Source organism: Prorops nasuta, unplaced genomic scaffold, assembly GCF_024137725.1.
Source record: "Prorops nasuta isolate Cenicafe-Biocafe unplaced genomic scaffold, Cenicafe_Pnas_1.2 PNAS00010, whole genome shotgun sequence".
NCBI classification, from domain to species: Eukaryota; Metazoa; Arthropoda; class Insecta; order Hymenoptera; family Bethylidae; genus Prorops; species Prorops nasuta.
In genome coordinates this window covers 3,582,244-3,608,080 of record NW_027116807.1, presented here as the reverse complement: position 1 = coordinate 3,608,080, position 25,837 = coordinate 3,582,244, and the positions used below count along the sequence as shown (strand labels likewise).

Here is a 25,837-nt window from a genome sequence, read left to right as displayed (position 1 = left end):
AACACTTAAGGTATCCATGTCGTATAATCCAATATTGTTAATATCTAAGTTTCTTGAAAATTCCTTCAAAGTAATTTTCCTTGCACCAGAGAAGCGTCTTTTTAAATTGACCTTTTTAAAAGTATCTCGAAAAAAGCTTTCGTGGATCAATACGCTAAAAACTTTCCTAATTTTCTGAACTTTTCACACAGCTTGACAGTAAGACTCTCAGCACAAATGTTCAAATCTTCAAAAATTTAACTACACACATACGTCATATAACAGGTCTTTGCACCGTTGAGTGAAAAAATTATTAACATTCGTCAGGATAATTTAACCCTTTGCACTGAGAGGTGACCTTAGCCACAATTGATCGAGCAATAAATATTTATCTCGGGTGCAAAGGGTTGACGTTGAAATAACGCATCAATGAGATGTGGATGTGACGTAGTTATAGTCAGAGGCTGGGGAGCTGCGCCCCGGATTTTGGAGATGGTACCTGGGGCCCCGTGGCTGCACTGTACGCTGCGATTTACGTCACGCTGGGTCTGGTCCTGCCAGCGTTCCTCGTGACACTCTGCAACCTCCGTGTGCTGGGCATAGCGCGTTATCATCGTCACAGAATCGCCAGCGCCATTTACGAGGTCACCCTGAGTGCTCAGGTGACCATAACGCATCAACGAAACCCCTTTTTCGTCCCAACGGTAACGGCGCCAGCCGCTGGGGGCCCCCCAAGGTTCCACAGTGCAGCCAGCACGGTTCGTATACAAACAATTCTTTTCTCTTTATTTCCTCGCGCTTCTACTATATTCCTAAGCAAACAAAAAGAATGCACAATCATCGAAGTACTCATTTATGCTAAAGAGAAAACATCGTGGACCGAGTTTGGTTAATTTTCACGTTGAGTTTGGAATTTGAAAAAAAATGGGTCAGCGATCAGAATGTGCCGTAGCGTTTAATTTATATTGACTCGTCGATTTAAACTGATCAGTCTAATCAGTGCCAATGGCGTTAAAGGCTCATCCGTAATTTGATTCCCGGATGATTGCAAAATCCAATCGATAGTCGCTGTCGACCAAAGAATTCGTTGATTTAATTTTCAGTCTCTTAAGATAATTCGATGCTGGTGCTCTGTCGCGAATAGACTTTCAAAGTACGAAAATTTGTTTGGTTTCATGATTTGTTTACTGTATTCTTTTTTTTTCGAGTGTATTATACTGTTCGTGTGTATATCGATTACGAATAAAATTCTCTCTTGCCTTGAACTTGCACGAGGCGCAGATAAAAGTTGCTGTTTGTGCATACTTTCTAGCAGTTTCGAGTACACATGTTTGAGTTTGCTTGACGTCACGGGCGAGATATCTTCTGGTGTCCCGCTCGAATAGACTGGAAACGAGAAAAAAAAAACTCGAGGCGTGCTCCGCACTCCTTGTTTATCTCCTGACTTCGCAATACGCGTTGCTTTGGGTTTCAGTTTTAAGGATGAAGAAACTTATTGACATAATAACTCCAACTTGCTGAATTTCAGCGAAACAATACGGCTAAAGTTTCAGCATCGTTGGGAGTGGATATAAACAAAAGAAACGAACAAACCCATGCAGCTGTCTGTATATGCATGCGAAGTTCGATGAAGGACTGAACAAAAATTGCTTCCTGAGAATTCGCTTGTACTTTAAGAACTGAATACAAAGGATTGGAAGAAAAATGTGAATGTAAAGCATATAAAATTCTGTTGATCCTATAATAATAATAATAAATCGATAATTTAACGTAAACATAAAGCAATATTGATCAAGAGGCAGGAGGATGTATTTGTTAATGGAAAATCGAGGGATAATGAAATTGGCCAGTTGGTCTGAAGAAGAGGGATAAAACAGGCTGGGATCATTCTACGTTTTCATTAAGTTTCACTGCGTTCTCCTACGGCGTCTGCATTGAAATTGGTTAAATGGAGGATGGATTTTATAGGGTGGGATTTCAGCTAGGATACTAGGAGTATATTTAAATAATAAAGAATGTTTCGAAGAACGTGCATCGACTTAGAAAGGATATAAGGATAAAGTGATGAAGACGATTACTCGGTGTTTTTATTTTTCATTTATCCAATAAATTAATTAGATATTTTTAAAAGAGGGAGGGGGTGAGATTAAGGAGTAAAAAATGGAGCAACTTGATTTAGAGGGAAAATTAAATTTTTCAGGTGATGCAGTTGGTCGGTTCTCTGTACTTGCTTTATTTACCATACTGCGGTGTGATCCTGTGGGAAGCTTGCGGAACCGGAAGTCCAGAGCAAGTTCGCGCAGACTCGACGTTGATCGCACTAGCCTCTTTGTTGCTGGCGTGCTCGCCACCAATCAACGGCCTCCTCTACGGCCTCAAATCTCACACGCTTCGCAAGTCAATGCAGAACTACTGGCGCAAAAAGGCTACCAAGTCAGAATTGCAGCAGGTAAAAGTATAAAAAGCTATTAGTAATCACAGACACGCTGTGACTTTGACAAGTTCTCACCTGACAGCGTCGACAAAAAACTTCTCTTTAATTTCAACTCGTAGGAATGCGATAAATTGCAAGATAGAAAGGGATTTGTAAAGCACGAATAGAAATATTAGCTAATAATAACGAGAAAAGTGTATAAATTAATCAAATGAAGCAACGACTTAGCATTAAGCAAATATCTGCTTGCAAATAGCAAAATTTTGCATAAATGAATCATAATTCTCTGAAATTAAAAAATTAATCATCATTTGCATTAACTAGTTTGTACCATAAATTCTACATTTCAGAAAATACGAAAATTACTTTCATAATAAAATATTTATATACAGCTTAATAATTTTTTTCATACGGTTAAATTAAAAGTGCAATTTGCATTTAATGTTAGCAAATTATTTTGTGAAAATATTTTTCGAGATGAGGAGGTTTCTTTGCGGTTTGCAGGAGATTCAAGCAAGAACGCCGAGTGTAGCAGGCTCCAGGAGGCCCTCTGGTAGCGCGACTGGCTCTTTCTTTCCGTTTCCCCCCTTGCAGCGAAGACTGAGCGAGGCGCTGCTGGCGCTAGGATCCTGTCGCACCGGAAATGGCTTCGAGAACAACGGATTCCATCGCGCGAGGCTTCAACCAGCCGCATCTTGCAACACTCTTCGTGTACCAACCGTCGAAACAGGTAACTCCCAAATTTCCACCCCCACTTTCCCAGTAAACGGAAATTACTCAAGAAACCGGAAGTTTATTTCACACTCGATTAACATTTGAAAGATCGCGCGAATAATTCCATTTCTATATATATAACACACCCCACTATATTTATAATCATTGATATATACATATAAAACCACGAAATTTGTACATAGTCAATGCAAAAATCTAATTCGATCGAGCACCGACGCTTTCACTCGCTTAACGTCACTGTAAAACCGTTTCAACATCTCTACGGACGAATCCATCGAGGAATATGCGATCCTGTGACAGAATCGCAATATTTTCGATCGATCCGTCTTTGAATGGTTAAAAAAAAGCAGGGGGAAAACGCAAGGCATCTAGGCGTCGTAACGATGAGGGACAGGGACGAGGAAAGTGGTATTACGGGGATGAAGAAAAAAATAGATTGGTGGTTTTAAAACGGATGAAATATATTGTGGAATTTGACGATGACGCATGAAAAGGTGAGAGCAGCGTGAAGCTTGTGAGATCGAGCGCGAGTGCAGCCAGTCTGATGGGTGCTCACTATCGAAACGACTTCGCGGGGGTGGAGGTGGCTGGCTGTTCAATGCCGATGAGCGAGACGCCTAAAAGGAGCCCGAGGATCCTCATCACCAGAGCTTACAGCGAGGAGAGCGAGGATGGCAGTCCCCTTATCAGAAAGCCTTTCGTTCCTGTCAACGTCAATGCCTCACCGATCAACAGTACGTCTTCCTTCTAATTTACACCTTCGCCTCGCCCCATTTGCCATTCCTGCCTTTTCAACCACCAACGCAAATTCACCAGAAATATATACCTATGCGACCATTCAAACTCGCCTTTCGTTTCTTTCAAACCAAAATACCCACTGCATCTCCACGCCCCATCAAACATTTATCTCTCTATACTCTTTTCCATATTTTCAAATGTAATGCTCTTACAGGATTGTCGCACGTATTCGTGTATAATTTTGAGACAAAGTAACAGCAGGTGCAACATAGACAGTGATGCTATAATTTATTGTAAATTATTACTCTTTCATCCTGATTTGGTGAAATTCTCTCGTCACCGACTATTCTCGTTGTGCATGTATGTATGATACTGATTTTTCTCTGTTAAATTTGGTATACAGTTTAAGATCCGGAAACTCTGGTAGGGAGCATTTGTCAAGGTTAGTGGGATGTAGCAGATGACACTGTGGTATCTTTGGGTAGACGTGAGACGTTCTTTAAATCTTTGCACTGTATTGGGACGAATATAAGTCTTCGTTGAAAGTTCCAGGATATTAATAAAATATAAAAGAAGTTTTATGGACAAAATAGATAAATGTATATATTTTGTGTAATTTAATTTTGCATGATAATTCAAACCGAGCCAACCTGATGGATCAGGTAAGATAGATGAAAACGTTCACTCGTTAGATGGCACTTGATACAACATTTATCGTCACACGCGTGCATTATTGTTACGTATAATAGTATAAATTAACTTGGATCCCTCCAGCACGTTTTGTGTCGAAAATTCCGGACAATAATACGACCTTATATCGAAGATCAATCTTCGAGTTGTTATTCCACTTAAAATGTGTATTTAAGGGATCTAGTTAATATGCTTTATTCTGCAATTTTTAAAAATTTATTTTAAATAATAATAACAAGGCTAGTAAAGCTGTATATAGTGTTTTTCGTAGTTTTTATAGTATTATTGAAAAGAGAGCTTGTTTGCGAGTGTAATTAAGTATATAAGAAGCTGATGTTTGCTTGTTCGAAGAGAGGAGATGGCGTCATTGCAGTACCGGAAGTGACAGCAGTACTGGTAGTAGCGATGCAAGTGTCTGGACTACCGGAGTGATACAGAAGGTGACCAAAGGAAGCTTCCGGAACTCGACTGACGTTTGGCCAGCGGCCAAACGATTTATTCGAGGAAAACCGTTGGAGGAAGGTGCTTTATTGGTCAGTACCAGAGCAAATAACAACAGCGAGAGCAGTGACACCACTGACACAACTTTAACCACTCCTGCTACTACCCAATTAACTAAACAAACTACTGTAAGTCCAATTATTGCTAAAACAATAAATTCTTTTTGGATGGTATATTGTTTTCAATTTTAATTTTTCTTTATTTTCCTAGAATGAAAAGCGAGAGAAGCTGAGGGAGGAGGGGGAGGAATGCGAAAAGAATCGAGAGGCGAGCGAGAGCGAGGAGAGCTGGAGTAGTGTGGAGGAGGAGATCGAAATGAAGGAGGTGGCTGAGGCGAAGGACGATGGAAAGGACGAATTAACTGAGAGGACCAGCGAAGCGGATGTAACCAGTCCTCCACAGTCGGAGGCCCTGGCGAACGCCGAACCGGAAGTCGCGGAGGACCAGGAGGAACAAGAAGTCGCCCAGCAACTCAGGCCACTCCTCGCCACAAAATCTTAGGCTTTTCTCGTAAATCTACTCTTTCTTTTCTAAAATTTCCTTCTTTCTCTATTTTACGCGAATTCTCGAAAACGTTGTTTCTCGACGTAGGCTCATCGATTTAGAAATTGACCACCGGGTTCTTCATTTTTCACCGGGAGCAATCGCTGGTTGAAAATAAATCAACGCACTCAAACTCTATAGCAGATCGACATATCCTATAAAATTATATTTTTGTACTTCCACTAATAAAGGTCGTTGACCTTGAAACACGACCCGAAGAAAATCGAATAATACTCAGTTCACTCTTCTCGAATTCTAAATGCGAGTCGAAGAAGCGGATTGGCGTGATTTTGTGTACACACTGGGCGGACTGCGGGATAAAACGGAAATATGGCTAAGAATAAATAAGTTCGGTACGATTTTTCATCCAGAAAGAAAGTTTTTGTTGTGGATATAGTTCGTTAGGAGCTTCACTCGTTAGGACCCGTGAAACTTTACCGAAGTCTTGTTATCTTCTGGCTGACAAAGGTGGATACTCTTCAAAGGCTGAAGCATCAAAGTGAATCAATTCGGTCGACGAAAAATACTTTCTTTCTCTCTCTTTATATACACACATATATATATATATATATATAAATTATCTAGATAAATAAAAAAATAAATTTTCTTCTTAAAAATCTCTCGACGACTTGCCATGATTTAGTAAATACCAAATCAGATCTATATACGTGACTCTGCGTATTTTTAGGGGAAGCAAAAATCAATCTAAGCTTAAAAAGGATTAGATTCTTATTTAACGATGTATCTTGATAGGATAATCTTGCCAGCTCCGAGCGAAAAATTTAATATCAGCTTGCTTTAATCTTGCTTGATGGAGGCAACGAAAAAAATGCCTCGCCTTTGAAAAGTTTGAACTTTTACTCCATTTCGAGTTAATTATCGATACGTGGATTTGTCCATGCCAAGTGAATTATTCAATGGGAATAAAGAGAGAGAAGGAAAAATCAACTGCAATTTTATCCTATGCATCACCAAACGGTCCGACCTTTTCGTTCCAGTGGATTTTTGTCATCGTCGAAAGGGTCGACGGTTCTCGCAGGTTTATCATGTTTATCCTCTCATTGTGGGAGAAGGAATGAAAAATCGATCGAATAAAATACAATTAAGGGGCAAAAATGAAGAGTTTATCGAACGTTGGTCCGCCCACGTTTCTTGCGTGTGTTTTAAGATCCATCTATTATAGTACGAAGGACGAATAAAGTAACGCTAATTACTGTAACCATGCCTAATCTAGAATTAGAGAGTTCGTTTGCGGTGATTTGGAGTCGCGTAAGTTCGAAATGCAAACTGCTCGAGCTCCGATTAACCGAGACGCAGATGTACATAGAGAATGTAATTGGTGGAAAATAGAATGTCTAACCGATATCCGGCAGATTCAAACCGATTCAGTAATACTTTTTTTGGTGGGTTGCCACAATCTCCTTACGAGTCTCTCTGTCATTTAAACAATCATTTCATTTAAATAATAATACATCAATTTAGAACGTTTTCATTTATCATTGTACTTATCATACATCTAAATTTTTTTTATAAACTCATCTATAATTTAGTATCGAGATTTTTTTAATGATAAACAGGTGAAAATAAATTCAATCTGTTCGAGTGAATTCAATGCTTTGGTCAATCAGCTGATTTTACTGGAATCGAGAGTGACGAAGGATTTTCTGGAAAAATCAATGACGATTTTCAAACTCGGATCACAGTCTACCGCCCAATCTATCGTGTTGTGTTTGCTATCAAGTTATAATATCTGCATACACGATAGTGATAATCTAATATCTAGGCGCGTTGAATATATAGGTAGTGATTAGTTCTCGATAATGTTCTTAGCCGTGGGAATTGACAGGTGGATTCTTCAAGTTTCTACACAATCGGTATTAATAGTGTCCCTTGTGATTAAAATCCACACATTAAAGCTTGAAAAAATGAAGAATACAAATATTTTAATAATATATATATAGACAGAATGACAATATCCCAATATTTTAATTACGAAACTTGCCAATCAAATTAATTTGACGAGATAAAAGAATAGTTTCATAGTTGTAAAATGTGGGGACCACTATTTTTACCATTCGTGTAATTTAAAAGGCCTATATTTTGCCAGAGCTTACAGTTGCAAACTTGAGTCTCTGAAAGTAAACAGGAAAACAAGTTGCTGTTTCGTTACATCCAAGAAATATTAGCGACGAAGTAAAGAAATGATGAACAATTATTCCTAGATTCCTCGTTGATACAAATGTTAACGATGAAGCGAAAAAAATTATTTGTGAGATGTAAATGCGATTGTGTGATTATTGTTATTATTTTTTATTCAGGAAGAGACTGGACGCTTCGTCGCTAAAGTTTCGGTTGAGCGCAAATTTCGTCGAGCCGTATCTGTGAGAATCGTCAATTAGCACTGGACAATAGCGGCTCGACCTTGCCAATAATAAGGATTCTCGCATCCATTTATCACTGTTACCACCCCGACGCCAAAAATCACGTCGGGTGCGAATGTTGTATCGATGTTAATGTATAATGACGCGTTGCAATGTAAATGATGTCTGAGTGTACGCTGTTAGCGCAAATAAAGAGTTTAATGCGAATTTTTGTACTTTGATAATCCCTTCTTCAGCATCAATCATCATCTTTCCTTCCATTATGATACCTGATTTTTTTGTTTATTCTAGAAAATTTTTCACGATAACGAGAGAAAGCTTGATTTATTATGCAAAAATAGAATTTTTTGTGAAAATAAAGTACAAGCTTTGACGGAAAAGAGTTTTAAATGTAAAGAGAGTATAGATAAAAGCTTAAACAGTTTATTTACTTTCTTAATTTCATTTGTAGCTTGTCGTTTCGTGACAAGCTCTTGAAAATTATTTTTATTTTCTTGGAATAAGTATTTACCGTCGATGGAGAAGAGAAACGTAAAAGGTCCTGTTTGTGGTGTTATTTTGAAGCTTTAACACGATGATCGCGTGACCCCCAATGCAACCTTTCGAATTATACCGTGTATTGAAATCCCATATGTTTTCCAATTGGTAAGCAAACTATCAGTTCGTGCTAGTTCGTTGGCCAGTGAAACGAAATACCTTCAGCACCTGTCCGTAAATATTTCGATTTCTTTTAATATTTGACTAATATCCTGGTCATTTTTAAGTTTTATTAATCACGCTGCAAGAAATTTTAAAAAGAATCTCACGAACCGACTAAGTGTATAAGTTGCCAGGTAAATTTCAGTATAGTTTATTTATAAATATTTTCAATAACTTATGTCAGAAAGAATTAATTACTGTTTAGGAAAATTGATATCGAAATAAATTCAAAATTAGTTAATAAAATTTCGAATTTCTAAAGAGTGTTTACAATTGTGAAATACGTTGGAAATTTTTAAAAGTATTTTCATTGTAGTTTCTTGTGTGGAACCTTAGCAATGTTAGTAATGTTTAACAGATTACCAGCAATTGAACGTTGTGATTAAGAAGATGGAGCTCTTATAATGGGAATTTAAAGCTAATAATCTAATGAATAATAAACGACTTTGAAATAGAGAAAAATTGACTGACATAATAATGGCCAACCAGCGCGATACAAGACCAAATATTGGAACCACTGAAAACGCTACAATAGATTCGGAAACAGGTGAAACAACTTTTCCTGCAGGTGAATTAGTATCGATGATAGTCGATGTAGAAACAGGCGAACAAATGGTTTCACCGAATCAATTACAATTGGAAATGCAAGCTGGACCATTCCTCAGGAGGAACGAAGGGACAGATTTACCAAGAGAAGGGACTGCAGCAACAACCTCAGCAATGGAGCCTAAGAATCTTACAATTGACTCATTAGATCCAGCAACAAGAGCACCAGCAATACCAACGATTGAACCAATTGCAGCAACAGCAACAGCTGAACCAGTTGCATCAATAACTCAACCAGCTACAGCAATAATTGACCCTGTTGCAGCAACAATTGAACCAACTGCAGCGACAGTTGAACCAGCTACAATAGCAGTGGAACCAGCTATAGTAAACACTGAATCAGTTGCAGTATTGGATAAACCATCTACAGCAACAGGTGAGCCAGCCTCAGCAACAGGCGCACCGATCGCAGCAACAGGCACGGTACAGGAATCAGATAAAGACACGAGTGAACCAAGCAATTCACGAATCGCTGAAGTCACTGTAAAAGATTCAGCAGTCCCAACAACTTCTGCTGACATCGCAGCAACAGAAAAGTCTTCGGAAGAAATAAAAGTACCAGTTGAAACAAATGTAGTGATTAAACAACAACCAGGGGAGCAAAATTCAACCGAAGTTCCAGCAACAGATACAGTACCCAGCACAACAGCAGTGACACCAGGAACAGATACATTACCAAGCACAACAGCAATGACACCAGGAGCGGAAACAGCAGTGACAACTATGACAAGTGTAACACAAACCCCTGATGAAGGTGACAAACCACCCTCATCCAATTGGGTAGCATGGGAATATCCTATAGATGAGAACGAAATTGATACTTGGTACGTTATTTTTAATCCATTTCAGTTTTTTGATTAACAAATATAATTACTTCGTTGCTAATAAATTCGTGGCATAACATAAATTTCTTATGCTGTTTAATTGTTTTTGAATAATTTTTATAAAGAATCTCTCAGTTATAATATCATAATTCTGTTTCTTTGAAATATAAAGTTGGTTTTACAGTAAGTATAAATATTCCGTGTATAAATAGTCTAAAAGTTTTATCTCCATATAATTTATTTAATCTTGCGGAAATACATTCATTGCATATCTGTTGTTTTTAGAACCAATCTGAAACGTTTAAAATATAATATTCTATCGTAACTTGTACATTTATCTACTCAACTTAGAAGAAAAGCTTCAGTGTGAAATATAGTTTTAACTAAAAATAATATATTCTCATTGTTATGCGACATTACGTGCTTAGCAGAATGATATAATGAAGAGCCTAATTTATAGACTTTTTATTTCTGGCTTATAATAAATTTTGATTGACATTTGAGTAATGGGATATCAAATGTGATGAGTTCAACAAAGAATTTTAATGATCAAAGATTCAATTGTTGTTTCCATTCATGAAAGAGGAAAATGTGTTCATCATTCTCTTCAATCAGCAGTTCAGCCTCGTTAGTAGCTACCGTTAGTTATACACTCCGATAATAGTTGACAAAGCGTAAAAATGATAGTTTTAGGTTTCTCCTACACATCTTTACATCTCGTGTGGAAATTGGATATCTCTTTGCAAGTTTTTTTTCCAACGTGTGAGTGGATCAATACTTTTTATTAATGACACAAAATACCATTGTTTTATATTTATCCTCTACTTACTTTCAAAGTTTACTTATTTTATTTCCTCTTCATTAAACACCTATATAATTTTATTTATAATAAAACACGTTTAGTGTGCAATTCAATTTTTTTTTAATAGCGTAGGAAATTAAACAGTTTACCAAAGATTTCTATATTATAATAGAAATATTTCATGAGATTCCATTATTGTTTAATTAATTGCTATTTCTTATTTGATAAAGATTAAAATGCTAGAAAATATCAAATATGGATATATCACAGAAAATCTGCATAATAATAATATTTTCTGTTAGATAAAATTAACGTTTATGAAACAGAAGATAAGAGATATTTGAAAACTGCAAATCATTATAATACGCTATAAATTACTGCAACACTTCATTTACGTTGTTACTTTCAGTCAAAACAATGTTAATCTGGTTACCTAATCAAAGAACAAAGTCACTTATTAAAAATTATTAGAATATTTACTTCGTTGTATAGACTAGGCTAATAGTATACAAATGAAAACTCCTACACAAAAATTTAAATATTTTTTAGATAAGATCCATTTTATCTTTTTAACACGATGTGCAGACACTTGTTGCAGATCTACTCTTATCTTGGGAGGCGAGAATGTAGTAGGATGCTGCATTAGCTACAGAGGGATAGGTGTATCTGGTGCACTTTCTCTATAGATATAACCTCAAAGGAAATGTTTCCAATTTTCAGCAATAATTTACATCAGCAGTCAGCATTATTATTGTTTCAATTGATATCAAATGCACATTCTAAATTAATTAGATAATGGGTGATTTATATGGGATTTTTGCAGACTAAACAATTTTTAAGAGAAAAATAAACTTACCAGCTGTTGCCCGTATTTATACTGAAACTCCCTTACTGAATAACGTGTGACTGCACTTGAAAAACTGTTGTTCACGACTGAGTCCACTAGGCACTAGGCACTGACATCTGAGCGAGAAACTTCTCTCTCGATTAACTACAATGAAAACAACATGACAAACGATTATTAGCTCTAGTATAAAGTTTATTCACAATGAAAAAAAACGAAGTATACCGTTCGTTAAATAATCACTCTATTATAAAATTATTATCAAAATTATAAATAACAGATAAGATTAGATACGATTCGCTGCTTTTATTATTATGTTTATTTAAATAATGAAAACCCCCACGATAACGTAGATTAGTACCAGAGACATTACAACTGGAAATAAATTTTAAAAATAAATAAATTACGAGTACGTACTGTCACGCAACGAATGATTGATAAATGTATTTATACTATTGACACTTTGCAAAATACCATTACTTATCGAATTAATTATTAATCAATTGATTTTGGAGTTAAAAAATAACCAAATTTTATTTCCATATTTTTTTAAAATTGCAATTTTCTAGTCCACTCTTTTTACATGAATTTAATTGTATTTTTCAGGTCTCAAAAATCAGTGAAGTCGTATTTTATTTTTGGAGGAGTTGGAGTTTTTATTACAGTGGCTCTCGTCATTGTTTTGTCATTTTATCATGCCGCAAATTGCAAAGACCAGTGGCCGTCTAGCAAACTTAGCCATTATACTATCAAGGTTAATACCTCCACCCCCTCAGCCGCCACTTCTAGGGCCACCAAGTATTTCCAGAATAAACTGAGAATATTGATACATGGCGCCGTTTGTTCCGATAGTGGTTTATGTGCTGAGATTGGCAGGTATAAATTCGCAAACTTAATATAAACCGGAAATTTAAATTATAAACCAAAACACTGCTATTTAAATAGAAAATATTCAATTTTATTTACAACAATGTTGTTTGATGTAGATAAACAACACTAATTTACAATAATATTGCAGTTGTAATAATTTGTTTAATTATTAAAAAAAATAAAAATTTAAATATACAAGATTTATAAATACATGTTTAAATAAAATTAAAATTTTTATATTATTATTATTATTATTACACAGTTCAATGTTTCAACGAAATGGATCCGCAGTGGATGCAGCAATTGCAACGATGCTTTGCAACGGTCTGATAAATATGCAGAGTATGGGTATTGGTGGAGGATTTCTAATGACTATTTATAAAAAAGATATTCAAGAAACTTTTTCATTAAACGCGAAGGATAGAGCTCCGGATGCCGTGAACGCATCTACGTTCTTGAACAGAGATTCAACAGGTGTTCTGAAAGGTAAAATTTATATGTCTGGTAAAATAAATTTAATTAAAGAATTATTATATTTTATTATCCCGTTGTTAGGTCCTCATTCGATTGCCATCCCTGGAGAACTTGCTGGCTACTGGGCAGCTCATCAGAGATTTGGTAATTTAAATTGGCGAGAATTATTTCAGCCCACCATCAAGTTATGCGAGAAAGGATACACTTTGACTAATCGCCAATATCAGAGCATCCTGAGGAACGAATATTCCATTTATCATGATGAAACGTTAAAGTATGCAAGTTAAAAAAATAAAAATACAAAAATTTGTGTGTAAAACAGAATATTTCTGATTCAGGGGTTTGTTTGTGAATCCAAAGACCAATATCATCAAAACGGCAGGATCTCTTATCAAACCAATAGCCCTTTGTAAAACTCTTAAAAAGTTGGCAGAGGAAGGAGCGACTGAATTTTATGAAGGCCAAATTGCTGCAGACTTGATAAAGGATTTGGAACAGATAGGAGCTATGATTACTCTGGATGACTTGAAGAATTATGAGTAAGTTATGAGGAGGATCAATTTATTAATTTTAATTATGAAAATTCGTACAGATGAATTTTAATCGAGCTTTTTATGTAAACAATTTTCAGGATAAAGTGGCAACAGCCAATTGAGGCTACTTTTTCTGATGGAACTACACTGAAGACAATGGGTCTGCCAGGAAGTGGCGGTCTGCTGGCATTAATCTTAAATATTTTGGACGAGTACAAATTTAAAGCGAAAGATATTGCTGATACTACTGCAAAAATCAGCACGTATCACAAAATGACTGAAGCTTTCAAATATGCATTTGCAATTAGAACGAGATTGGGTGATCCTGATTATGTTGACATGACAGGGGTACTGTTCCTGAAAAATTAGAATGATTTTAATAACTATATCCAAAAGATTCTTTTAACACAAATTTGCTTTTTAGCTGATGAACAACATTACATCCAAAGACTATGCTGATGCTATCAGGGAACTAATATCATTAAATAAAACTTTTGAGGATCCAAGCCATTATGGGGATGTTTACACATTAACCGAGGATCATGGAACTTCCCACACTGCTGTTCTTGCTCCTAATGGAGATGCTGTATCAGTCACCAGCACTATTAATTATAAGTTAGTGGTCCTAGAGGATATTTAATTAAAAGAGACTCAAATTCTGCTCACTTTAATTATTATAACCAATATGCATTTTATTCACAGTTTTGGCAGTGGAATAGTCAGCCACAGTACAGGAATCCTACTGAACAACGGTGTAAATGATTTTGATTCTTCTGATAGAGACAATATTCAAGGGGTCCCAGCTAATAAAAATAATTTTGTGGAGCCTTTCAAACAATCAATTTCCTCAATGTGTCCATCCATCCTGACTGATTCAAATGGGAACGTTAGATTAGTTGTTGGGGCTGCAGGTGGAACTAAAATTATAACTGCTGTTGCTCAGGTTAGTGATTAATGAAAAAGATCTAAATGATGTCTAAAAGGATCTTAATCGAATAGCAATTAACGTTATCTCTCTTGTGTCTTTCTCAGACTATTGTTAAGGTAAACTGGATGGGTCAGCGTATAAAAGATGCAATTAGTCAGCCAAGAATTCATCATCAGCTGTTTCCTAATGAATTGATTTTCGAAGCAGACACGCCTAGACCGGTGATTAAAGGATTACAAAAATTGGGGCACAGGACATTGCGTTCCAAAGATAATGATAGCGTAGTTTGCTCGATTTATCAAGCGAATGGCACACTTGTCGCTAGTGCGGACAAAAGAAAAGGAAGTGACAATTTTTAAATTAATTGACTTTTAAATGATTCTCATTTTTTACCTATATTAGAATACTAGAAGAAGCAAATTTTTAATGAATTTTTAAGAAACGATAAGTAAAGCTTCTAACAATTTTTTATATATTTAAGTACTAGGATATTTTAATGTAAACAAACGACTAGGATTTTATTAACCGATATATAACGTTCATAATTAATGTTTAAAAGTACTGAGCAATCATCCATATATTCGAACGTTCTCTGAATATTGACGAAATCGATCAAAATACAGGTAGATAAGATTAATCTCTCTCGAGGTGCACTATTCACAGAGCTACTCCAAAAATTAACCGGGTCAATGACCTTGTTTAAAGCGCTTATTAATTTAATTCTAGTGGGTCAATTATCTCTTCGGTTCAATTGGAGTATACTCGACATTCGTATATCTAAAAAATCTATGCTATAGGTTTATCTCTTTGACTCAACGATCAATTATTCTGTTTTTGTTTACAGAACAACTTAATTGCATATATACTTACAATTACTTAATTAATTATAAGATCTTGCATAGGATATAATGTAGGTTAACAATTTTTTTATGCATTTTTAATTATAAATAAATATCTACTATATACACACTTGAAAAATTCATCATTATTATTAGTAGTGTTTAAATTTCATTTTAATAAAAACAATATAATCATCGTCAATTCCACTAAAAGCCTTTTGCAGTGGAAGATTTCTATTATAAACGAATCGATCGTTGGCATGAGAAGAAACTATAAACGTTTTGCCTTTTGTCCTATGAAAAAGAAATATAGTATAATGCGTATATTATACAACCAACAATCACTTGACCCCTGATATGACCTTTTAAGCTATACTGCGAATTGTGTATTGACATCACGCAAACGTAAACTCTTTTGGATTGAAAATTTTTCAGTTTATGCTAGCTCGTTGAACAGGCAATAAGATTCTTATTATGAGCTCGAATAATTCAGTAGAAAAAAGGTCTATCATAAAACTTACAGTGAGTAATGTGCACCGACAATTTTGATACGCGCCTGAAATAGAAAATTTCAGTCATTTAACTTTTTATATTTACTTACAGATACACGATAATATCTGAAAAGTGATTGATATATAAATTAAAATAAAATTGAAATTATAATTAAAATTAAAATTACAATACCAGCTACATTAGATATCTGAGAAGTGCAAATAGCTCGATATCCCAGTGCTTTTGATAAGAAAAAGTTTCTTAAAAATTATGTCATCCTCGCCAAGTTTAGCGCCACTCTCATCACGTGGCACAGATGGTACTTGGGAAAGATTGGAACTTAATGAGGACGAAGAAGGAATGCGTTGGTAGGTTGTTAAACATTTTCTTATTTGTTTTAGGAACTACATTAAATTATTCAGCTGTTCAAATGCATAATCGACGCACGGACAATTTAGTCCAATTATTTCTTACTAAAATTTCATGAAAATAATTCAAAACAGGAATTCACCAGCGCTTTTGAAATACTACGTACCTGGAGCAATTATTATTATAATTGGACTGTTTCTAATTCTGACTTTTGTTACGATTTACGCGTTGACTTGTGAAAAAACGCAGCATTTGTCATAGAGAGTAGTTAAGAATTTTAATTATGGCCCAGTTTGGTCAGCATCTCGAAAATCTACAATGAACTTACTTAAATCGTCTTTTCGACAAAACGATATTGAAGTATGTATTTACTATAAATCTATATATAGTTAATTCAGTGGTATATTTTAATTCAAAATTTGTTAGTTCCAGATAAATATCATTCTTAATTTAAACATTAAGTGATTTTAAGCAAAAGACTGACTTATATTTAAATTTTAAATTCTTCGGAAATTTGACAGATGGAAACCTAGTTAATGCTAAGGGAAAATTGTACATAAAAAACTTACCAAATGTATCTTTTGTTGTGTTATTAAACGTTTTTAAATTTACACGGAACACCTTTTAATATTCCTGTTAGCTATATCTAATTTATAACGATATACTATAAGATTACTATTAATTAATATATTTTTACATATTAATTTTTAAAACGTCTATTTTCTTTAAAAATAGTGCTAAGTAGAGAAGATTAAAGTGGGATGGGGCTTGAATCAAGATAAAGGTAAGAGTGATAGTGAAAATTTTGCTTGTTGTCTTATTTCAAAATAATAATAAACATTACTAATCCTTGATTCGACCTTTGGGATTATACATTAATTTGTGTGTAGAAATCCCAGAAGTCTCTCAACTCAAACAAACCATTTAAATACGGACAGCTTTCAGTTTGTATGTGCTCGTTGATCAGTGAAATGAAACACTTGCTACGAGCTCTTATTCGTGTCAATCCACACTTAATTTTTATTATATTTTAAACATTTTCATCATCCTTTTTACCTAATATTAATTACATTGTGATAAATTATTACGTGTTCCTCGGACCAATTACAATGAGTGAATAAATCAACAGGTAAATTTAGAAATATTTTTCAAAGTTTAAAACTTAATCTTACACAGATATAGATTAAATAACTATAATAATTTAATTAGTTAAAAGTTTTGATAAGCAAGAAAAATGCTATTAATTGTAGAATTATTATATTGATTTATAGATGCACGAATAATATATAGAGTAACCTAGAGATTATTATGTAAATGGAGTGTAACGAAATTTTGGTGCAGATGTTTTCTTTATTGGACTCTCATAATTTAACGAGTGATTGAAACGTATACTCCAATAGAGTATTAATTAATAGTGAAAAAAATTGACGCAAAATGGATGAATCGCTAAGAAACCCAGTACTTTCACCGATCCAGGAAACAGAAGAGAGTGTATCATCTGTCACAACAGGTGTTAGCTTAATTCCAAAAGAGGGTGAAGAAAATAAAGCAACAGGTTTTCATCCAAATATATATATTAATCCATATAATAACTTCTGCAGCAAGCTTGACAATTATACATGTTCAACTTCAATATGTTTAGAAATGGATGCATCAAAGGCTACAATAGATTCTTCTACGGAAACGGCTGGTCCAATCGAACCAGATACAGCATCAGTCCCAGCAGCTAGCTGTAAAGTAGAATCAACTACAGGAATAGGTCCAGAAGTGAGTGATCCAGTTGAGTCAGTTACATCAGTAGCTTCAGCAATAATTGCTACACTTGACCAAACTGCAGCAATAATTGCAGCAACAAGTGCTCATGCTGAATCAGTTGCAGCAAATGTTTCACCAATCAGTGTTACAGAAGAATCAGCTGCAGCAACAGACAAATCTACCAGCAATTCAACATCGTTGAAATCCCCAGACTCTTCCTCAGATTCTCCGAGTGAACCTGCCGGTGGACCAGTCGAGCCCAGAATAAAGATAGTCACTGGAGCAGTGGAATCACCAATCGAGCTTGCAACAGTGGAACCAGTCGTGACGATAATTACTCCATCCGTCGTGCATTATCAAGCAAAAAGCTCGCCGATTGAAACAGTCCGACCAGTAACGAAACCTGCTCTTCCGATTCCATCAACAAGCGACCTCCCTATTCAAGCAGCTCCACTTGAAAGGACAGATATCGAACCTGCACCTAAACCAGCTATACGCTTTGGGGCACCAAGTCCACCAGCATCGACCAAACGACAATTAGGACTGGGTCCATTGACAATTCCTTCTTCTATTATATTTATACCTGCGGAAGCTATGGCAAACTGGTAATTTATTATCTTTCTCCTATTTTCTTGTCTATGCTTATCTTCAAAAATGTGAAAAAAGGAAAATAAATAATTCTAATAGATCAAGTGTAGTACTTCTCATCATAAGTTACAATATTACAATAAAGTTTCTTCTATTTAAAAGCTTTCGTCAAATTCGAAATACGTGATGATTGAAATTTTATGTTGTCATTCTCTCGATGAACACGTGGTGCAGAAAAACGAAACATCTGCGCCGGTCGTTACTAGCAAGGGTTGCGCAGGCCCCGATCGATTTTACCCAGTCACAGTCAGCAGATCAACTAGAGTTCACCTCTTTTATACAATGGTTCACGTTTAGTTTTCATTTCTACAATCAAGAAGAAATGATGATTGTTCAATATTTTATACAACGAATTCGGGATAAATCAATGGTTTTAGTTAGTCCTAAATGATTGTTTCTAGGTGTCAGACTTGAGTCAGTGAAAGTCTTAATGTTTCTAAGTCTACACTTTAACCCCACAAGGGTAAACCCTGATACGGTGTAATGAAAAACAGTAATTACCTAAAATAACAAAATTTCCCCTACATTTTTGCAACTATTGAATTTTAATATAGTACTTACAATTGATTATTAAACCAATTATTATTATTGTGCAATGTATTATTGAAAGTAAGCTCAATCAGATTACGAATGAAACTGATCAGCACGTGATTGACGCGGTCTGCTTGAATGAAGAACATCAGTATAATAATTAATGCCTCGATATAACTGTCAAAGCATATTAGATCACTAATTAATGTTAATAAACGGTAAATCATAAAATAAAATTATTCTTCGATCAATAAATGCTTGCTAATTAAAAAAGGAACGTAGGAAAGCTATACAGTATTTTCAATAAAAAATAACCATTTGTTATTTTTTCACATAAGATCATATAAAAGTATTCCCTAAAATATTTTACTTTAAAAAAATATTTCTTCACCTTTACCATAAAAAATTTAATTTTCAGGACACCAAAATCGGTTAAAAAGGCTATGTATATTGGAGGGTTAGCATGTATACTTTTTGTAGTTGGCTTGATTGGTAGCAGTTTTTTCGAATATAAAGAATGTAGTAAAAAGAATAATTATGGACTTCCGGATCCGGACGAAGTATTACCAGCTCGTTGGGGTGCTGTAAGATTATTCCAGAATGAAGCAATTTGCGTGGATGGTACAGTATGTGCTGAGATTGGAAGGTATATAATAAAATGAAATATTAAAATAAAATAAAAGCCTTAGCTTTTAACATAATATTCCGGATTTTGTTTATGTAAAAAATAAAATTTTATTCATAGGTCGATGTTCTATCGGAATGGTTCCGTGGTGGATGCAGCAATCGCAACGATGATTTGCAATGGTATTGTGAATATGCAGAGTATGGGTGTAGGTGGTGGTTTCTTGATGACTATTTATAAGAGGGATACCAGGGAGGCTTACGTGTTAAATGCTAGAGATCGAGCTCCACATGATTTAAATTCGTCTATTTTTGAGAATAACGATCCTCGTGATTCTTTCCAAGGTACGAACCCTAGTTTTAATTAATAAAATAATATACATATATATTAATATTATGTTATATTAGGCCCCTTGGCAATCGCTGTACCTGGAGAAGTGGCTGGTTACTGGGCAGCACATAAGAAATTTGGAAAAATTAAATGGAGAGAATTATTCGAGCCCAGCATCAAGCTATGCGAAGATGGGTACAAGATGACAAAGTACCAACGAGATAGTGTTATTTTGACTGGCAAAGCAATTTACAACGATCCTATACTCAAGTATGTGTGAATAAAATTAAAAAAAAACTAAATGTCAAATTTAAACGCTATCTTTTTTAGGGAAAGATTTATAAATCCAAAAACCAACGAGATAAAAGCAGTGGGCTCACTGATCAAGTCGAAATTACTTTGCGAAACGCTTCGAAATATATCGATAAAAGGAGCTTCTGATTTTTATCAAGGGGAAATTGGCAAAAATTTAATAAATGATCTTAAAAAAAAGGGAGCTCTTATGACATTGGAAGATTTAGAAAATTACGAGTAAGATTCTCTATTATATATTAATTTGAATCTTATATATATATTATAGTATTTGATAGTTTAAAATAAATTTCAGTGCAAAGTGGCAAAAACCTGTAGAGACTACATTTTCCAACGGAGTTACACTTAAAACGGTAGGTTTGCCAGGAAGTGGAGGTCCACTGGCTCTTATCTTGAATATTTTGGATGGTTATAATTTTACGTCAAAGGATATCGAGGATTTTACTTCTACAACTAAAACTTATCACAAAGTAGTGGAAGCTTTCAAATATGCTTTTGCTCTCAGATCTAATTTAGGCGATCCTGATTTTACCGATATGGAAGATGTAGGTATTTATGATAAGCAGTTAATTGGTCATTTCCATTACAATTAATTTTATACAATGCTATTCATATTACTAGATTATGAAAAATTTCACTTCAAAGAACTTTGCTGATGCTATCAGGAACAAAATATCTTTAGATAAGACATGGGAAGATCCTAATCACTACGGTGCCACTTCGAGTTTTACCGATGATCATGGAACTTCGCACATTGCGATCCTTGGCCCAAACGGTGATGGTGTATCGGTTACCAGCTCAATTAATTTTTAGTCAGTATCCTGAAAAAAATTATATAAATATTCAATCAATTGAAAATTATTATTTTACTTATAAAAAAACATCTTTCGTTTTAGTTTTGGAAGTGGAATAGTTAGTGAAAGTACAGGAATCATCCTGAACAATGTCATTGATGACTTTGGAGTTCTTAAAAAAAGCAACTTTCATGGAATACCTGCTAATAAAAATAACTTTGTCCAGCCTTTCAAACAACCCATTTCATCTATGTCTCCATCTATACTGACTGAACCAAATGGAGATATTAAACTGTTGGTTGGCGCAGCAGGTGGAACTAAAATCATAACATCAATAACTCAGGTTATTATTACATATACATAAATAACATAAAAAACTCTATAAATTTAATTTAAACAAAAACTTTAATTACATTATTTACACAGATTATTGCAAGGATGCTTTGGATGGACCAAACGATCAAAGAAGCTGTTGAAGCACCAAGAATTCATCATCAGCTTATACCTAAAGAATTAGCATACGAGTATGGCATTCCCAAAAGGGTAATTGAAGGTTTGCAGGCTTTGGGACACAAAACATTACGTTATAAAACGCCTGGTAGTGTAGTTTGTTCGATTCATCAAACAAAGGGTGCAATTTATGTGAATCCAGATTATCGAACGGGTGCTAATGAGCATGAAGTTTACTGAGCATTGTTGGAAGGTATATTGCAAAATAACAAATTATGGGAGTGAGTTCGAAAAGAAGTAGACTCTTCATTGTTGGTGACAGATTTTAATAAAAATTAAGACTAACTTTTAATTAAAATATGGCATGGCGTGCTATTGAAATATTGACTTATTATTTCTAATGATTTTAATGATTTATTATTGCTATGTGTAAATAGGGAAAGCTTTAAAGAAGTGTGTAATAAATTTTGTAAAGAGTAACAGTGTATTTACAAATATAATACAATTTTATATATAGACAATAATGAAATGATATAATGAAAAATAAAAAAACCACAATGATATAGATTATTCATGCACGAATGGCGGCTAATATACAATAACTGATGTTAATTTTTAGTAGTTTCATTACTGTTTTTAATAACTTTGTTAATTTTGATAATTTTTTAAATAATAATAGACTTTTCTTTCCCTTTTTACACCTATAAGTTTTAATCTTATGAATAATTAAATTATAAGACATGGTGTACATACAATTTTGTGCATTGAATATTTTTTATACTTTAAACTTTTGAAGAAGACTGTACCGTATTACCTGCAGTAGACCTACCTTACCGACTATAGATTAATTCTATATAAATGATACTTGTAACTTATCATCGTATCCTTTTCAGTAAATATGATTTCATATAATTATAATTTTCCAATAGTGCTTCATATATTATTAAAATTGTATATCACAATAGTATGTAATTCTTTATTATTATTATAAGAACGTTATGTAATAATAACTTTCTTAATATAGATATACATTTAAAGATTTTATAGTTACCACAAGGCTGTGCAAATCACTGCAAGAAACGCGCTAACTGCTGATGCCATTTACGTCTATTCATAGACCTTGATAATTCTATTTATCTGAAAATATTTATTATCATTTGACACGGTAGATTAAGTTGTTTGTAAATATACATTTACGTATGTCTCCTATTGTTAAATTTGGAAGCGTTTGTAATTGTTATCAAGATTAAAAAAAAATTTAACAGTAAATAACCTAGCCACATTTCTTCAGTATAAATTTAAAAATAGAATTTTTTATCTGTAGCAGTAAAGTACTATTCAATGATAATGCTAAATCTAACTTTATTCGTAAAGATTTCTCGAAATGGAATAGTCGTTTAGAATAATCTCGAAAGTAACGTTATTCGTTTTCCAACACTGCTTCTGAAATTGAAAAATCGATACTTCTAGAATGCACCAACCTGTGAAGGACAATGAAATTTAATAAATAACTCTTCATGATGCAAATATAATTAAGAAATATTATAATTACCTTAAAAATTATTATTTTCCATAAATTGTATAAGCTTCTAAGAAATTTCTTAATCATGTATGCGTTCCAATTCGTATTTATTTTTTTTTTGTACTTCCATAATAAAATAATTGGAGTTAAATTAAAAGTCTACAGTCCTTTATTTACTATGTAATAATTAAAACACATTTCTGACTTTTAATAAGTAAAATAATATTGTAATAGAAGTTGGTGCAAGGTTTGCAAGTTTTTATACACATCAGTATTTCCTTCAGACTGTCCCTTTGCATTCTGCTCTGAGATTTGATCTGCATTTAATACTATCATTTTAGTTAAACAAATTTTAATACAGGCACGTATTGTCTGAAGTGGTCAGGATGATTAAATTCATCCTGAACGAGACCTTGACGAACGATTTGTCAAAACCTGCACGAACTTATCGAATTAATGCTCGAATGATTTCAGGAAAGCAAAGATTGATTCTTTATTTGTTTATGCTGTCAGATGAAGCAAAGATTAAACTTCCTCTCTCGTTGATTACTGGAAGAAGGGAAATTTGAAATCACAATTTACATTATTGATTTTAGCATGCAATAGTGTTGTGCCAACTGCATTTAAAATGAAAAGTAACAAGAATGAGTATAATTTAAGATAAGATGACGTTAAATGAACCGTAAGTCTCAATTTATGCAAGATTTGTATTCTTATTAGTCATACCACTAACTTTTGTTATAAATATTTTACAATATCGCATGGCAATTCAAGCTATTCAAATTATGAAGAAGATATATTTGAGGAAAAGGATTCGCAACGAGATCATTATCATCTATGAGCGTCTCTAAATAACCGTTTTCTTTTTAATTAAGACACGACGCAACATAAAAATGTCACAGATATTGCCGTTCTCTCTATAATAAGACGTCGTTCTTTTATCGATACTTCGCCTATACTAATAAGTGTGTCATGTATGAATATTATTCAACACATCCACGCGTCCATCGTTGCTAGCTGGCTTTACTGGTAACAAGACATTTCTAGAAGTCAGCAAAACACTGCTGGAAGCTAACTGCGCATGCGTACTGAACCTTCCGATCTTGTGTTCCTCTTATGTTGCCAAACATACCTCGCTGCTTTAATACTACTTTATAATATGTACCACTACCACTACTGCAGAGCTTCCCATTTGCTTTGTTTCAATACATCCAAAGTTAACTAAGAATTTATCTCAAATATGTAAGAAAAACGAAACATCGTCTAACCTGTAAACATATTTCAAATGATATTATTTCTTGCAAGACATAATATTATACATTTTAATTAAGGATCAAGTCTGTTTTTGATAAATTGCACTTTGAATTTATGAAAACAATTAGTCATAGTATGAAAACGTGTCAATACAAAATTGATCCTATTTTGAAAACAAAGAACATGCGACATGTAATGCGTAGTTTAAAGAATAAAAAAAACAAATACTGAAAAGTCTAGTAAAAGGTGTATAAAACGCACACTTCTGAAATACAGCTGTGTATACATTCACATAGCTCTGCAGTATGGTTATAACCTCAGGGCCGAAATAATACTTGAAGAGTATTCTTCCTTGATTATTTTAAATTACTTGTTCTTATCTCATTGATAGAGTTGATGCGACACACTTATCATTACTAGAAGACAATAATACACTTGTTTGATTCTAGTTTAAACGATTAGAGATTCCAATGTTTAAAGATTTTACTGGGGAGAAACGATCGTTTGAAAATACCAGGGTTAAATTCAAACAAATCCGTTACTGAAGACACGCATGCGTACGAAAGTGGGATCAAACATATAAAAGCAGACTGAGCCAGGCAACAGAGAAGAATCAGTATTCGGCTGAAACTATCAGTGAACGCACGTTCGGGACGCGTCTCCTTTTTGCGATTTCAACTGCTAAGTTTTTTGAGATTCTTTAAAAATACCAGTGACAGCTATGTCAGAAGCATATTTCGACGAGTACGAGCACTTTAACTACGATTACGATAAACACATCTTTACTGGGCACGGTGGAAAACAACGGAGTAAACGAGAAGCTGATACGCATACAAATCACTTCGATCCGAGCGGCCATTCTAGAAAGATCCTGACTAAGCTCATGAATTCTGAGCATAATAAGAGAAATACTCTTAAATCTAAGTCGTAAAGTGTAAGTTGCAATAAGATCAGTTTCTGCGTGAATTTATTTCGAAGCGTTCACGTCCCTGATGAACCGGTTAACATGACCTCAAATTCGATTGCTGTTTTCTTCTTTGTTTACTTACAAAAATCGCTACTTTTTCTTTATGAATTGCACTCGATACAACGAATGCAAATTTATAATTTTAAAATTGTCATTTTGTATTAATTTGTATAACTCTTTTCACTGTGACTGAATCAATTTTAGCTGCATCGATTATTTCAAATGTATTCGCGTCAAATGCATTGTTATTACTGTGTTAATGAAACTGACTCATTCCTTTCTTCTCTTGTTTGCAAGTTCTCAAATGTAGATAAACTTAATGGTGTTAACCGCTATTATGATAAACGTTAAAACCGTTGATTTAATGG

At 34.2% G+C, this 25,837-nt stretch overlaps 5 protein-coding genes and 2 long non-coding RNA genes across 20 annotated transcripts in view; 5 read left to right on the top strand and 2 right to left on the bottom strand.

The window, feature by feature from the left end:
* Window positions 1-8,197, top strand: part of LOC136777035 (histamine H2 receptor-like) — a 36,969-nt gene extending 28,772 nt beyond the window's left edge. For 2 of the 5 annotated variants that reach the window (XM_066733056.1, XM_066733053.1), the window contains 7 exons: window positions 431-737; window positions 2,180-2,428; window positions 2,918-3,143; window positions 3,643-3,882; window positions 4,928-5,205; window positions 5,288-5,587; window positions 7,939-8,197. In XM_066733056.1, coding sequence (XP_066589153.1) covers window positions 431-737; window positions 2,180-2,428; window positions 2,918-3,143; window positions 3,643-3,882; window positions 4,928-5,205; window positions 5,288-5,578 — 1,591 coding nt within the window. In that variant the 3' untranslated portion in view covers window positions 5,579-5,587; window positions 7,939-8,197. The remainder of the gene's footprint in view (window positions 1-430; window positions 738-2,179; window positions 2,429-2,917; window positions 3,144-3,642; window positions 3,883-4,927; window positions 5,206-5,287; window positions 5,588-7,938) is intronic. The other 3 variants (XM_066733054.1, XM_066733055.1, XM_066733057.1) reach the window with 3 other exon arrangements.
* LOC136777042 (phytanoyl-CoA dioxygenase, peroxisomal-like) overlaps window positions 1-11,924 on the bottom strand; it is a 44,798-nt gene extending 32,874 nt beyond the window's left edge. For all 3 annotated transcript variants that reach the window (XM_066733071.1, XM_066733075.1, XM_066733074.1), the window contains exon 1: window positions 11,789-11,924. The gene's annotated coding sequence lies outside the window, so the exon portion shown is untranslated. The remainder of the gene's footprint in view (window positions 1-11,788) is intronic.
* On the top strand, window positions 8,692-15,543 carry LOC136777034 (scoloptoxin SSD14-like). Its single transcript, XM_066733052.1, has 10 exons — window positions 8,692-8,834; window positions 9,059-10,130; window positions 12,383-12,652; window positions 12,909-13,132; window positions 13,202-13,394; window positions 13,459-13,659; window positions 13,752-14,001; window positions 14,078-14,268; window positions 14,356-14,596; window positions 14,686-15,543. Exons 2-10 carry the CDS (start codon window positions 9,178-9,180, stop codon window positions 14,938-14,940), a joined length of 2,778 nt encoding a protein of 925 aa, XP_066589149.1. The 5' UTR covers window positions 8,692-8,834; window positions 9,059-9,177; the 3' UTR covers window positions 14,941-15,543.
* A 235-nt stretch (window positions 15,544-15,778) lies between these two features.
* Window positions 15,779-16,892, top strand: LOC136776862 (uncharacterized). Of its 2 annotated transcripts, none has more exons than XR_010823166.1 (4): window positions 15,779-15,942; window positions 16,024-16,231; window positions 16,314-16,641; window positions 16,708-16,892. It is a non-coding gene; the product is annotated as an uncharacterized lncRNA (long non-coding RNA). The 2 variants fall into 2 exon arrangements; XR_010823165.1 differs by having other exon boundaries at window positions 16,024-16,280; window positions 16,416-16,641.
* Window positions 16,893-17,715: 823 nt separating this feature from the next.
* LOC136777106 (uncharacterized) lies at window positions 17,716-18,577 on the top strand. Its single transcript, XM_066733177.1, has 3 exons — window positions 17,716-17,836; window positions 17,924-18,429; window positions 18,485-18,577. Exons 1-3 carry the CDS (start codon window positions 17,716-17,718, stop codon window positions 18,575-18,577), a joined length of 720 nt encoding a protein of 239 aa, XP_066589274.1.
* LOC136777206 (scoloptoxin SSD14-like) lies at window positions 18,532-22,784 on the top strand. 4 transcript variants are annotated; one of them, XM_066733350.1, is made up of 9 exons: window positions 18,532-18,641; window positions 19,634-19,861; window positions 19,961-20,184; window positions 20,248-20,440; window positions 20,501-20,701; window positions 20,778-21,027; window positions 21,104-21,294; window positions 21,379-21,619; window positions 21,703-22,784. In XM_066733350.1, the coding sequence occupies exons 1-9, from the start codon at window positions 18,631-18,633 to the stop codon at window positions 21,964-21,966; spliced, it is 1,803 nt and encodes a 600-aa protein (XP_066589447.1). In that variant the 5' UTR covers window positions 18,532-18,630; the 3' UTR covers window positions 21,967-22,784. The 4 variants fall into 4 exon arrangements, with proteins under 4 accessions (XP_066589447.1, XP_066589446.1, XP_066589449.1 ...); XM_066733349.1 differs by lacking the exon at window positions 18,532-18,641 and adding an exon at window positions 18,950-19,164; XM_066733352.1 differs by lacking the exon at window positions 18,532-18,641 and adding an exon at window positions 18,950-19,177.
* On the bottom strand, window positions 21,166-25,222 carry LOC136777212 (uncharacterized). 4 transcript variants are annotated; one of them, XR_010823220.1, is made up of 7 exons: window positions 24,764-25,222; window positions 23,279-24,516; window positions 23,088-23,207; window positions 22,778-22,863; window positions 21,690-21,781; window positions 21,477-21,593; window positions 21,166-21,303 (listed from the first exon to the last, which is right to left on the bottom strand). It is a non-coding gene; the product is annotated as an uncharacterized lncRNA (long non-coding RNA). The 4 variants fall into 4 exon arrangements; XR_010823221.1 differs by having other exon boundaries at window positions 22,778-23,207; window positions 23,279-23,797; window positions 23,982-24,516; XR_010823219.1 differs by having other exon boundaries at window positions 22,778-23,207.
* Window positions 25,223-25,837: the final 615 nt, after the last annotated feature.